The sequence below is a fragment of the Acipenser ruthenus genome, chromosome 8 (genome assembly GCF_902713425.1).
Source record: "Acipenser ruthenus chromosome 8, fAciRut3.2 maternal haplotype, whole genome shotgun sequence".
NCBI classification, from domain to species: Eukaryota; Metazoa; Chordata; class Actinopteri; order Acipenseriformes; family Acipenseridae; genus Acipenser; species Acipenser ruthenus.
Window position 1 is genome coordinate 46186907 of NC_081196.1, and position 15741 is coordinate 46202647.

Here is a 15741-nt window from a genome sequence, read left to right on the forward strand (position 1 = left end):
GTTGTATTGTGTGTATAATTTTCGTCATCTTTGAAGCTTCGGAACCCAGTGTTCCGGGAGGTTTTTGGTGATAAAAAGAGGGTTCTGGCCCGGAACGGGTTAATGACAGCGCGTTATTAATCGGTTCTGATTGCTAAAATATTCTCCTCACGTGAGTGCAGCTTTCTATGGTGTTTTTTTAAAGCAATTGAATTCATTAAAGTACCGTTCCGGGCCATTCGGTCTCGTTCCGGCTTTTACCCCATGCCTTTTTCAGCAATACCCAAAGCTACGTTCTGTTCCCATGACACAAGGTGAGTAGGGAGAGTGATGGTGGTGCTTGATGATAGAGTGAATCAATTCATATTTATACCCTCGCAGTTTAATAAAGTTTATTCACTGAACCGTTTTTCCTTTTCAATAGGAACGCGCATTAAAAACTGACAGACAAAAGTACTGAATTTGTAAACTAACGGAAGGTAATCGCAATACGTAAATTTGGAATGCACGCGAAGGAAATATATCATGCGTGTAACTGCTAGTGTAACTGGCCCATATTTACAACACTATTAGATTTATTTGTATGTGCAGCATTTAAAATTGAACAGACATCAGTCTCAATTGAAACATAGAATAATACACACCACTATTTCTATTGTTATTGTTTATGTTCATTTATGGCATGTTATTACATAGGCTATTCTTTTTTCAGTTCGATATCTTTGTAATTTGGATAAAGTACTGATATATTTGAGAGAGAGAGAGAGAGAGAGAGAGAGAGAGAGAGAGAGAGAGAGAGAGAGAGAGAGAGAGAGAGAGAGAGAGAGAGCAAGCAAAAATTCATATTTTGTATATATATTTTTTTAATGTGCCCAATTATTTTAACACCTTTCATTCCAACTTAAGGTCGCAATTAACTTAACTGATATAATTATTTGTTCAATTGGACATGTTTAATATTATTCCAAGGTCTTTTACAATTGATACTTTAAAAAAAAAAAAAAGTACTTGATTCAGGTACACTACCTATAAAAGTTTTTGAGGCCTGGAGAGAAGTGTTAAATGTGTTCAATTAATCAAATAAGTAGACCAATTAAGTAATTGAGAGCTTGGGTGGAACGAAAGCCAGAAGACACTGCGTCCCTCTAGGAACTGAGTTTGAGACCCCTGGGTTAGATTGACAGTACCTTACATTATAGGCAATATTTAACACACAAAGATTGTTTCCCATTACACACATGCTAAGCTAAACAAAAGTGAAGTAGATGTACAGTATTTTTTTTTTTTTACCCAACTTGGAAGCAAATATAAAATATTTTACCTGTCCAGGTAAAACCCAAGTGTGTTTATCATGGCCATCTACACACTGCACACAATCTCACTTTATTTGAGATAGCTCTTTTTCTGTATGCACTTTTTGTGGATATAACCTCTTTATATAGCTCGCACATTTTTTGTAACTATTGTTTTTATAAAATGAATATATTGATAGGGCTTAAATTTTCCTTGCAAATTAAAGTAGGCTATATTATTATTATTTATTTTTTAGCAGACACCCTTATCCAGGGCAACTTACAATTGTTACAAGATATCACCTTATTTTTACATACAGTTACCCATTTATACAGTTGGGTTTTTACTGGAGCAATCTAGGTAAAGTACCTTGCTCAAGGGTACAGCAGCAGTGTCCCCCACCTGGGATTAAACCCACAACCCTCCGGTCAAGAGTCCAGAGCCCTACCCACTACTCCACACTGCTGCCCCAGTATTCAGCATTGTGTGCATTGTCTGTAGTCAGTCAGTATAGCAAATATGATACCTTTCTAGATCTTTAAGCAATGTTAATACTTCTTTAGGACCACCTACTGGCTTTCACACTCAGTTAAACATCTCCCAGTTACAGGGTTAAGCAGGATAGTAGTATAGATGTGTTTTGGGCACATGAAGTCATGTGATGATAAAAAAGGACAGGGTCAAGTGTTTTTTCTTTAAGAATATTAATGCTCTAGGGGTCCCCGAGTGGCTCATCCAGTTAAAGTGCTACCGCTGGGAGCGCAGGATGAGTCACACATCTTGAACGGTGCCAGTTCGTGTCCGGTCTGTGCAAAGAGGCTTGCTGGGGACCCAGAGGGCGGCGTCGCATTGGCTCTGATGCTCCTGGGGTGGGGGATGGGAAACCTGCAAGGATTGATTCTCCTCATCGTGCAACAGCGAACCATACTGGCCAGACACCGAGCACAGAGTGGATAAAAAGCAGGGTGATCTCTGTTCTCTGGGGTCGGTAGCCTGCCCAACTCTGCTCTGGATTGCTCGGTGTAAAAGCGATTCTGGCTTTAGGCTTGTGAGATCAGAGGACGCTGTGCTGTGTGACTCGCTGCAGTGAGCAGAAAAAACATAATTGGACATAAATAAAATAATAATTGGTCACTTAAAAATAAAAATACATGGTGCTACTATTGTAATGTGCTACCTTTTTATTGTAAACAAACAAAACAGCCAGTTTACCTCGTTCTGTTAAAGAGAAAAGATATGTGCATTTTAAATAGCACAGCATTACAGTAATGCAAATTAGTGTGAGCATATTGTCTATTAAAACTAAAAGTATGTTAAACACAGACTTTGTCTGTTTGAAATTGATAATAATCCCCTCTTACGCCCTCTAGTCCCGCGGGCGGAACACGGAACTGCACGTAAATATTATATTTCATAAATCATTTTTAATATTATTACAAAAGCAAAAGAGAAAAAAAGCTGACTCGATATCAAAATCGTTGTTTTCCTACCGTCAAACAGCGAAGGAATTTTTCGAATCCGTCATTTCACCGCTGAGATATCCCATTCACAATGTGTCTAGTACCCCTATGCATTCAAAACAAAAGCAATCGACTAGCTTGCGTTTTGCTGCTCTGGTCTTACAACCTTGATGACGGTAAAATCTCCCTGATCACGTTGTAGGGGAGGTCACAAGCTTTCCATTCATACCTTTACTTTGTTTGTAACCCAATCCATCACAGAGTAATCGATGTGCAAACAAACACGCCCACCTCTTGAATGAGATAAGGGGCGGGGCGGGGGGGGGGGGGGGAGGGGAGCCTTTCAAAGGCAAATGCATGTGGCAATGGCTAGCCTGTGTGGTGCCAAAAGATAACATCCCTTTTAGAACTTAGTATATCAATTGACATAAAGATTTACACAATGTTTATTTTTGGAGAGGTTTGGGGACCCTTGGGCTTAGCTTTGTAAAAACTCCTGTAGAATTTGATCCCTTTGTTCAAACAGTTGCACATTTTTACCCAGTATATTAGACATGATGGTGAAGCACTGGAAAAAAATCTGTCTCTTTTCATATGCTACAAGTTGAAAAAATCACTATAGAACTTAAAAAAATGAAAAGCGTTTGTTGTTTTTTTATGTATTTTTTCTGGATATCTCCTTCCAGTGTGGTACTGAGTAAGACTTTTATCACACCTGAGGGTTTAGTCTTGATGCCCAAAGGGTTACCTTGAATTCAAGCCCTGAACCATGCCTGTGCTGTCTATACTTTGGAAGATATTGTGATTTTTTTAAGGGCACAGCCCCCCAGGCGGAAATTGTCTGTGAGGGGCTGGGGTTTTGACAGGTTAAAGACAACTTTGAATATAGCAGACATTATTATTATTATTATTATTATTATTATTATTATTATTATTAATTTCTTAGCAGACGCGACTTACAATTGTTACAAGATATCACATTATACAAATATCACATTATTTTTACATACAATTACCCATTTATACAGTTGGGTTTTTACTGGAGCAATCTAGGTAAAGTACCTTGCTCAAGGGTACAACAGCAGTGTCCCCCAACTGGGGATTGAACCCACAACCCTCCGGTCAAGAGTCCAGAGCCCTAACCACTACTCCACACTGCTGCCCTGTGCATATTTTGCTGTTGTGTTCAGTTGTATCGTGCCCATACCGTATCTGTGCTTGTATTAGCTTAGGGCAGAGGTTCTCAACATTTCTTTACTCAGGGACACCTCTACTAAGAGCTGACATCATATCATTTCCAATAAAAAAACAGCACCTGGTACTTACTAAGGCACAAGAATGTCTGTAAATATTTTTATTATTGCGTATAAGCTTATACCACAAGATGTCAGTATAAACCAGGGAATAAATCAGATGACAAAACACTGAAGTCTACTAGAAACTCGAGTCTTCTTTAGTCACCCATTAATAATAATAATAATAAAAAAAAACATAAACACAAAGAGGGGATTCCATCTGGAAAGTTTACTATCAGATTTTAAATTGGGTAAAGCAAAGCCAATCTTATTTAAATCACTGGAGATGTACATTTAAGCATACGTGTGAATAGCTTCCTGTCATTATCCACTACAGCTAAATGCAATGGTTTCTGTCAAAGACACCTAGGATTACATTGGTTACAAAACATAGGAGGTAGTGTGGTCCAGTGGTTAAAGTCCAGGTCTTGTAACCAGAAGGTCACCGGTTCAAATCCCACCTATGCCACTGACTCACTGTGTGACCCTGAGCAAGTCATTTAACCTCCTTGTGCTCCATCCTGCAGATGAGATGTTAAATCAATGTTCTATTGTAAGTGACTCTGCATATAATGCACAGTTCACAGCCTACCTCTGTAAAGTGCTTTGTGATGGTGATCCACTATGAAAGGTGCTATATAAAACTAATAATTATTATTATAGTCCTTGCCAAGGATTGACTAACATCTTTGCATAGCTTTCTTGGGATGTTACATTTAGGTAAGGTCCATTTTGAGACAATGCATTCTGTAAACGATTCTACATGAGTAGAATCTGCTCAAGAAGTCGTGGATATTGTCATGAATGGTATATGCAATCAATGGGAGTTGCCCAGATGTACCATTTTCACATATATAAACAATGTAATATGGATGTGCCGGATACAGATACAGAACTGGTTGGAACCTAACCAAATCCAGAAAGTGGTCTGAAATGGGTAATTGTTAATTACTTGCTTTGTAATAGCTCACAGTTTTATCATTTTAAATAGGTGTACATAGAGGCTATCTGTCTTCTGTCCTACCATCTATCTGTATGCCACACTTCTGTATATCTAGAAAAACGCCAGATGCTGAATGTCACAAACTCTTACAGAAAAAAATACATCAGATGTGTCTCTTGTATAGAAAAGATTTATGATTTTACTAAGATCTGGTCAGTCAATTTGTTGGAATTCTACAAGAACCGGACAAGGGGTTTGAAAAATGTTAATGAGTACAATAGGATTTTTTACACAGGTGCTAAATATTGTGGTTTCTGATTACATTCAAAGAGTAAAATCAGTGTTTTAACAGACAAGCCTAATCTTAAAATGTAAAAATATCTATAATATTAGTTCTTCCAATCTTTGCTCATACCAGTCTGTCCAACCAGATCAATAGGATCTAACTGTGTAGCTCTGCGTGGCAGTTTGAAATATACATAAGAGAACATTTTTTGAAAATGCCAGACTGAAAAAGATTTGGAAAGCCATTACCTTTGACATTATTATTGCCTGGTTGAAGATAAACAAATGCCTAAAAGAAGGAGGGATCAAATATACACACATTATTAATTCAATTACAGTATTAAACTGTAACGAAGAAACTCTCCCCATATCCTTCATGTATTTAAGGATACTGTCAGGGGTGTTTCGTTTTATTATACGTTTCAGGTCCAGGTCCACCTCACAATTATGCCTGCGGTGAGGTAGCCCTGAAACATATTTTATCAGTGTTTTTTTTTTTTCTTCTCTCTCTGTAAATCCCTGGGATGTTTTCCATGCCCTGGTGATGTAGCTTCCCAACTGAGGCGCATACAGAACTGATGTTGTTTTTTCCTAGCATCAAAACAGTAGGAAATTGCAGTGAATTTAATTAACGTGTTTTATGTTGTGTTACTGTTTTACAGTTTAGAAAGTATGTATATATGTATACAGAACACTTACTTTCCCCACTCCACCCCCAGGAAATGCATTCTCGTTCACCACTTCTCTACTCAATACTGTTCTCTATTCGCTTCAAACAGATTCAGCAACAGTGTAACGGAGCAATGGCTTTCAAAGAAACTACTTTTACTTTGCTTCTAATTTTTGTTCAATGTGTTCCCTATTGTGGTAAGTATTTAAACTTGTATTTGCTGTTGAACTATGAAACTTCAAAATACTGTTTTGTAAAGGAATATATAATCATTTCAATACAGTCATTGCATATAAGTGGCAGAATATGAGCACATTTCAGTAATATTCATGATTTTTGAAAGTTGAAGTTTAATAGAATTTTAACCTTTTAATTTTCTACTCTTTATATAAAAAACTAAAATATAGTAAATACACCAATAGACTTTTCCTATGATTCAGTGAGTTTGTGTCCATTAAAATACCATTAGATATGATAATTCAATTGTAACCTACTTTTTAATCGCCTATATTTTTAGATGTTTATTTTTAAATTGTTTTTAAACTATACAGCTGGTTTCACAAATACTCATTATGACTAGCCTTGGATTATCTTTTAAATTATTTTAATTTCAGTTCTTTTAATTCTCCAAATGTAGTTTTTTATGTGGGCGCAACACATGCAACAATAGTGGGTAAAGCTTTATTTGATCAGCTCATACAGTAATTATAATGTTTATAAAGTCATTTTGAATAATGTAACTATCATCCATAACTATAAAATCTCAATTCTGCTGAATTAGAAATATAAAAGAAACTAAGCAAGTTTAATGACAAACATTCAATGACAAATGTTTGTCATTGAATTTATGAAGCTTCTTTTGGTATGTCTACAATGTATTTGTGTTATACTGATTAATCTCCACGATCAGTTCCAGCTAAAAATTATTAAGAAGATAGAATTATTACTGTGGGGTCTTCGACACACCCAACCTCATACTGAAACAAAAACAACTCTAATTAATCTTCACATAAACAGAGATGCATTTTGTCTAAGTATTCACAGTTCGCAATACAATTATATGAATATACGCAGAAAAGGTCTCTTTCCATATTTTTAAACATATATTAAAATATACTGAAAACTGTGTAATATAGCAAGAGAATCATAAGAGTTGTTGTGTAAATTCAGACTGAACACTCCAGTCAGGAATCCTGAGGGTTAATTTCCAGATATTTTTTTTAGTTTTCCTTTAGTTTTAGTTCTTTATTTTATTTTTTTGCTGAATTGCTGTAATATAGTATAGTACATCTGGAGAGGCTTTTCCTGTCAGCTGCCTCAGCGGTAGTTCAGATCTTTATCAGCATAGAATATGTTTTTGACTGCGCTGATGTGCTCAATGCAGAAAGGAACAATAAGTGAGCAAAAAGACAATTGTTGGTGGTAGAAGGAAGAAACATTAATCTTACACAAGAATTGTGCTCTTTCTGGTTCTGTTTATAATCATACTAATACACTAAGAGATGTGGTGTTTCTTTATTAGGCTAAGAACATTGTTATAATCTAAAAGTTGAAATAGTGCCACACAATAAAGCCAATATTAACAGCTGGATATTTGTGCAGTGTTACATTCTTACAAAATTCTGTAATTTAACTACCCAGAGTTGTTCTACTGTTTTTCCTTTTGCATCTTATTTGAGTTTGTTAATTGTCAGTATATATGACACAATCAAGCTGCTGCTCATTTAGTTTTTGAATAATCTCATAATACAGCATTGGGTATCAGTCTTTATTCCGATACTATAGAGCAAGTTATGAACTTTAAAAGCAACATTTACACATTATTTAGAAATGTTGGCCTTCATTTGTTTACTCAGCTTACCCTGTTTTAACAGACAAAAAATAAAATCCACTGTATTATTCACGAATATGATGCCCTGATAAACCATGATGGGTCTTTGGCCCACACAACCCACACTAAAACATGCTTGATTGTGATTTCACTAAAGACACAGTTCAGAGTAAATGCATAGGGATATTAGAGGCAGTATATTAATTGAACACAGTTTTTTTTAATGTAAAAAAACGTATTCAACATGAAAGTTAACTTAGCCTCAAACTAATATAATTTTAAATGGTATAATTTAACAAATAATGTATTCCGATACAATATATTAAACATGCAAGTAAGTAAGATGATCTTTAAAAGTGACACATTCTCTGTCTAATTCTCTGTGACTGCTGTGAACTCTACTGCTTTTAACAGCCTCACAGTTTTAATTATAGCCTTTCTTTTTGCACAATACATTTTTGCTGGGACAACTTCACTTTGCATGGCCCATCCAGTAGGACAACACAGCCCACCTTTGGTTGTCAGCTGACATTGACCAAAAACGTTATAACTTTGAACACCATTCATAGTTAGAGTTTGACATTATTAAAGATTGACATTTGCTGGTTAAAACTGAAAAAAAGACTTCTAATCTTCAGTGTATGCCACAGCAAGAGAGAAATGCTATACCACTTATTGATATTTGAGTAAAAAGATTGCCCTAAAATGAGATTACCAGTCTTCTGCTCAAAATAACATTTTTAATCACAGATAAGGGAGTGTGAAATGCAACAATACTATAGACCAGTGTATACATGTACATGTTCATGCATGTGATTGAATGAGAATCAGTTTGTACATTTTTTGTTATGTCCCATTTAAGATAAGGTACTACAATCCATTAGTTCTAAACAGCTGGCCTATGCTTTTTTTTTTTTTAATGATCCGCCGTATCACCTCGTCATGTGTCAACTTCAATCATATAATCCTGCAGTGGGGAGACATCCAGTTGCATCCGTACAACATGGTAGCTATACAAAGAAGAGCCTTACTCTTTCATATTGCGCTTAGATGAGTTTTCTTAACAATTACGAAGGAATCCATGCCACACATGTGTCTGACTGAAAACATATTTTCTCTTTTTCTTCCATACGATACAGTATCAGTAAAGGAAATAATTGCATACGTGGGAAGAAATGCTTACCTTCATCTGGACAAAAGCAATGTAAAGAGTAATGATACTATTCAGTGGAAAAAAGTAGATACAAATACACGTATCTGTACAATGAAACATATAGATTCATGTCAACATGATGTAAGGAAAAGTCTCTACCAAAATGGAACTCTGACATTGAAGACAGTGACAGAAGATGATGCAGGACTATATTCAGTAGAACTCTTCAAAGATGGAATGTCTCTTATTGTAGAGAAAATAAATCTAACCATAAAGGGTAAGTTGTTTTAATTAAGTGATAACTATATGCTGCATTAAGTGTAGGAGGAGAGAGAGAGAGAGAGAGAGAGAGAGAGAGAGAGAGAGAGAGAGAGAGAGAGAGAGAGAGAGAGAGAGAGAGAGAGAGAGAGAGAGAACCCAACCAACCCAGGTGGCAGACCTGCCAAAAAACCAATCATATTTAGCCCTAGGACTAAATCCCCATAAAACAAACAATACAGAAAAAAACATGTTACCTGAGATCCCACTCCCGCCATATCATTTGCGTATGCAGTTCTAAGGAGCCAACCTCAGCTGGCCTTGAGATGACTGGAATCACCACCTTTCTACCTGTTATGTGGTTTATCAGTAGAAACATACAATTTATGTTGCTGAATAAATGTGTGTGTTGTGTTTCTTTTCAGAATTGCCTAAACTAATGATCAAAGAGAATTGTGACAATGATATTGTTCTTACTTGCAATGTGGAGAACAATACGTATGTTAAGAACTTTAACTGGACACTGAATAATAAATATCTGAGTCGTACCCAGGCAGAATTCACTGTGAACAAAGAAAATGTGACATTGAGGACAACATTTAAAACCAGTGACAAATTTGTCTGCATTGCTGAATTTGCAAATGGGAGTATACAAAGTGAGCCTAAAGCACTTGCATGTAAAGGTAAGTTGTATTAAATAAATTAATTCAGAAAACTACATTTACAACAGCATGCAGTTCTGTGCTCCAAACTACATCATCTTTCAAGATTGTTCGTACATGAGGTTAGGAATAAACTATGAAATCCTGCAAGTGAAGGAAACTATTTAAAGAGAATGAAGCTTGGTAAATACATTTTAAAGAATTGCGATGTGAGAATCTTATATATTAATCCTGAAATTACTGTGTTTCTATAACCTAAACTTGTGTTGATATGGAATCTAAAAACGGATAAATCCCATTACTTGATTTCTAGTGAGCTGCGTTCTTATTCCTGGATCAAGTTCTACTGGTTCAGTTCAGCGGTCATCTGCTTGGGGTCACATGCAAAAAAAGACGCAATCATAGGATTTGTTTTTGAATAAGCATTCACTGAATAGATCTAAGCAATCGATACCCCTTCAGCTCGATTGGCTGGGATTTAGTCATGCTTAATCAGTAATATTTGCACCATCAATGGTTAGACAATGACAATCACTGTTTCATTAGCTAACATTAAGAAAACTTTTAAAAAGTCAAGAAAATACCCCTTGGATCGAGAATAAATCATTTCTACTGTACATGTTCATTAACAAAGTGATGCAGACGGAAGCATTGACATCATAGGAAATAGCTTAGCCACATGTATTTCTCCTCCACTGAGCAGTATTTGGGTTATTGGTTATTTCTGTTGAGGTTAGAGGAAACTTTTGACCGATTGTTCTTGCATCTTTGCTTCCATCTGCTTTTGAAAGCTGCCAGACTGATCAGTGGCCTACACTTCTTTACGGCATTATGCAGTTGAATAGAGAGGCCTGTTGCTTAAATGAGCTTACTTTAATAAAGTATTCATGTGCAAACCACTTACACTTACCAGGGATCGCCCATTAGATCAGATCAATGGTTTCACTTTCAATCATTCATAATGTAGGAAATGTCTCAGAGACAACTAATTCAGTTAAGTCTTGTTTATTAAAGCCTTCAGCAATTACAGATAAGTATAAGAAAGAATTCAAGATTCTCACCCAAGTTATCTGGGAGCTAGATGACCAAGAAGCACCCCAACAGGCAACTTGGGAATTAGCTCAACAAGCTCTCTAAACAAGCCTTTATTTATAGTGATGTAACATTTGCCAAAATGATATCACCAGTTGCTAGGTAGGTTGCTCTGTCAACACAGAATAAACTCCATCTCATTTCGTAATGACAGATAGAAAAACAACTTACATTTGTCTTAAAAGTAAGAGGATGTTAGTCTTGAGCTAGAAGCTACATCTTAACATTTTTCTGCAAATGTTAAGTTGTCAGCAAATATTACATTTGAACAAATATCAATACTGTCAGACTGTTACATCTCTCTGAGAGTAGGTGAACGGTCACAGTATATTAACCCTATATTGCCCCTTTACAGGCGTGCATTGTAGAAGGCATACAGTTTTCACACTAGGTTTTCAGTACAGTAGCGACAGTGCCCTCTGTCTAATGCGCTGTCACAGCAGCTAATGTGTAAGCAGAGGTATTAATTGACAATTCCGTATTACCAATGTTATGTCAATGGTCTGTATTTTTTTTGTATCCTGATTGGCTAAACAGTCCATGAATATCTACCTGAGACAGTAACAGAAGCTGGACAGGGTTGTCAGATTGCACAAGGCCCCTCCCAGTCAAGCTATTCTCTTCATTCATTGGCGGGTAAAATTTGTGATTGGCGGGTGGCAGTTTATGGGGCCAAGAGTCCGAATTTAAAAGGTATTTTTATGAAAGTAATGCGGTTTAAAGCATAGTTTGGGTGCTATTGATTTGAAATGTAATTGTATTTATGTTACTTTATACAGGCCTAGCAACAGCCCCTTAACAATTATTATTATTAATTTTTTAGCAGACGCCCTTATCCAGGGCAACTTACAATTGTTATAAGATATCACATTATTTTTACATACAATTACATTATTTTTCACACACACTTACCCATTTATACAGTTGGGTTTTTACTGGAGCAATCTAGGTAAAGTACCTTGCTCAAGGGTACAACAGCAGTGTTTATCACCTGGGATTGAACCCACGACCCTCCGGTCAAGAGTCCAGAGCCCTTACCACTACTCCACACTGCTGCCCCAATTAAGTGTTTATATTAAAAAGGATAGACATCAGGCCCAATTAAATTGGACAGTAAAGCGTTACACTTTTTTACATTTCAGATGGGAGTTCACTTGTTCCTGGAAGCAATGGAGCACCTAAATGCAAGTACTGCCAATCAGAATTGAGGGATCATAACACGGTCTTGATCAGTCGTTCTATAACACAGTAGCACATTAAAAATTAAAATAAAGATTTTGGGCAACCCAACTTGAAAATAAATCTGGCAACCCTGTATCTGGAATGACTTTATGGACCACAAGCAGAAAAAAAAAAAAAAAAAAGTTAGCTACTGTAGGTCTGTGTAACATTTAGAATTTCAATTTTTAAGTACAATTAAATAAAATAATAATAATTATGGTTAAAATTGCCATCATTCCGTTGTTTCTCTATCAGAGTCTGTCTGATTAAATGGTGCATACATTCTTACGACAAAACCCACATATATGGCTACGTGTGTGTTCAAGCTATGTTGAGAATCTCAATCCTGTCTTCATTCTGCATAATGACTGTCCCACATGCATTTTGCACTTCATTGCCGCTGACATAGTTTCTGTTAGATATCAGTGACTTTTTAAATGACTTGTTCATTTTATAACTAAACAGTCTTAACCCTATATATCAGATTTTCCTTTGCTAGCCTCCCCCTCCAAATGGCACGTCGCTGTTATAATTTGAAGAAAATAATTTCTTCAAGTTCCTTTTTCATTTTTGTTTCTGCTGCTTTTTGAAAAAAAGGTAACTTCTGTAGGAACCACTAACCCCAGAACACACTCGTGCTTAAAACTGAATTGATAAGCATTACACAAGACCAGTGGGACATTTGTTTCTCATTTTAACCAACTGTGACCCATTGCCTACTACTTGTCTTGGTTTCATCGAATTCATAATAATCCACTCTTGAAATATATCCAAAAAAAGATTTTAACAGGTAAGCCATCTCACAAATATTGTATTGTTGTACAAATACAATTACAGAAACACTTTACATTTTGTAATTACATTTTAAGTAATTGCATTTTATATAGGCCCACATTTTTCATTTTACAATGAGACTTGTGGCTCCACTCTATCAACACAATCATGGGTGTAATTGCTGTATTATTACAGTGTATACACAGTGTTATCAAAATAACAATACAACCTTAAAATAAAATACTAACAAGTCAACCTACTGTATGACAGCAGTATAAGACTTAATTATGTCAGCCTGTCTGGGGGTGACTTTAGAGTTTGGAATTTAAGAAAGGATTTAACTTTGCATTTTCTATTTAGTTCAAGCAGACATCGATTGGTTCCTGATTGGAAGTATAGCAGGAGGAGGACTCCTGGTGTTGGTCTTGATTGTGGTGATTTTCTGTATCTGCTGGAAAAAAAGACAGCGACAACAAAGTCCGGGTAATAATCTATTTTCTTCAACAATACTTGACACAAGTGTTATGTCGTTGTAATGTTGTTGAAGCTGACACCCTGGGATCCTTCAAGAAGCTGCTTGATGAGATTCTGGGATCAATAAGCTACTAACAACCAAACGAGCAAGATGGGCTGAATGGCCTCCTCTCGTTTGTAAACTTTCTTATGTTCTTATGTTCTTATGTTATATCAGATAAATACTGCTTGTCCTGCTTGATGAGATTCTGGGTTCAATAAGATACTAACAACCAAACAAGCAAGATGGGCGGAATGGCCTCTCATTTGTAAACTTTCTTATGTTCTTATGATGTTCTAAGGACACTTCCTTTTAAATGTGCTACATTTCAAGCAACAAAAAACGCTGGTGAAAATAAATCTAACACTGGAGGCACTTATAAGTAATATATTGAAAATGAAAAAATGTATATGTATTATCAAAATATTGTCAAAGCTTAGACTTCTCAATGGAATAAGTTTATGTAAAACAGAATAATACAGGTAAATACAAGAGAGGTAGAACAGACACCGCTTTGACAGGCAGCTGTGGCAGAGTGGGAAGATTTTCTTTCCTGGTTTCAAGGCAAATGACAAGTGGTGATTCCTTTACACTCTAAATGAATTGGAAGTTGATTTTTAGTGTGCTCTAAAAATCAACTTCCAACCAGAACATTTAGGTTAGATTATTGGCTTTTGTGGGGTGTCTGGTTTCAAGTCAAATTTAGGAAACCTAAATAAACGGTATCAGCAGTTACAAAGAACAATCTTTTCCATATTACACATTTCATTTATAGAACCTCCAAAAAACATCCAATTTCCCTAATGCTACCAAAAAGTAAAATTCAATTGATTATGAAGTAAGAGGTAAATACTGTACACACTCACAACACAAGAGAGCTCCGGACACAAACATATTAGGTGTTATACAGGACATGAAACCACATTGCACATGCTCAGTATCTGCAAACACAAACCACCATGGATAAACTAGAAAAGAAAATTACTGTTAGCAGCTTTACGGGTCATTTTAAAATGCTGCTGTATCTGCATACCAGAGACCATTGATGACTGTATGAACACTGTAGGCTATATCTGTCTCTGATATAATATGGCTGGCATTTTGAGACCATGTTATTTTATACTGTAGGTTTCTGCATGATAAAAACAAGCAGGTTTTCAAATTTGATAAACCACAGTATACTGTCATTCTTTCAGTCAAGTTTTATTACAGATGTTGTCCAGTTATGTAAATATCAACTCACATCCACATTGTTCTAACCTCTGGCTATATCAATGGTACTGACCGCAGAGATTTCAATGTATGAACATCGCTTGCGATTTCTATCTAAAGTGATACCACTGAGTCAACGTTTCAGTAATAAAGATACAAATATTTGTACCATATTTTTAAGAGCAAATATAAAATGTAATTATTGTTAGCACATGTTTGTATAGAAATGTAAGTTTCACTGGTGCAAACAAAGTCCAAAACCATTGTTCTCAGAAATACATGTGCATGTATCACATCCTGTATTTTTTTTTTTTTTAAGCGCAGTTTACCGTAAGAAAAATGTTGTTTCTGGGAAATCACCAACGAACTAATTTCATATATATATAAAATATGTTTTTGTTTCCCATATACTGGGCTGTATTGTTCAATAATTTGACTATGAACAATTGCAATATGCTTTATCCTTTATCCTTTATCCTTTTTGCTCACCTGATTCACCTGCATAGCTTAGTCTTTCTTGAATGATTTTAAAAGCAGTAAAAGAAAGTGATTATATTTAGGTCCCAATCTCTTTCCCTGCCAGTTGTGTAGCAGGAAAGAGGTATTAGGCCATTGTGCTTTTAGTTTACCATTGTACATTTGCAATTTCCTATATTGTTATGCTTAAAATGTATTTAATATATTTTGCATTGCATTTACATTTATTTAAATTCAGTTTTCACTGTGCTTACACTTTGCTATGTTTAATTATTATTATTTTTTTATTTTTTTTACAATAGTATTAAAATGTGTGTATAAATTACTGGAAATTTAAAATGGAAACCTCAGTACTTAAGATGCTAAAGGTAGCAGCATGCATGTGAAATAGCAGCTTTTATTACAGGGATTGCTCACAATAAATGGTGGTGATCAGGTTTTTGCCATAACATAATGTCAAATGATATTTTCCATATTTTATCACAGGATGTCTTAATTAAGTTACCTGTTGTGTTTGGAAGTTGGGCAGACGCATCACACACAGGGGCGAGGAAATCCACACACAGGCGAAGGGCGGGCGCGAACCCGGGACCTCTCGCCCTAAAGCATAGCGCTGATACCG

At 35.8% G+C, this 15741-nt stretch overlaps 1 protein-coding gene across 2 annotated transcripts in view; it reads left to right on the top strand.

Annotated features, from left to right (window-relative positions):
* The first annotated feature begins 5896 nt into the window (after positions 1-5896).
* Positions 5897-15741, top strand: part of LOC117406623 (carcinoembryonic antigen-related cell adhesion molecule 7) — a 14397-nt gene continuing 4552 nt past the window's right edge. The window contains exons 1-4 of one of the 2 annotated variants that reach the window (XM_034922388.2): positions 5906-6122; positions 8896-9186; positions 9593-9850; positions 13277-13399. In XM_034922388.2, the coding sequence (XP_034778279.2) occupies positions 5936-6122; positions 8896-9186; positions 9593-9850; positions 13277-13399 (859 nt within the window). In that variant the 5' untranslated portion in view covers positions 5906-5935. Of the gene's footprint in view, positions 6123-8895; positions 9187-9592; positions 9851-13276; positions 13400-15741 lie in introns of both variants that reach the window. The other variant, XM_059029105.1, reaches the window with a different exon arrangement.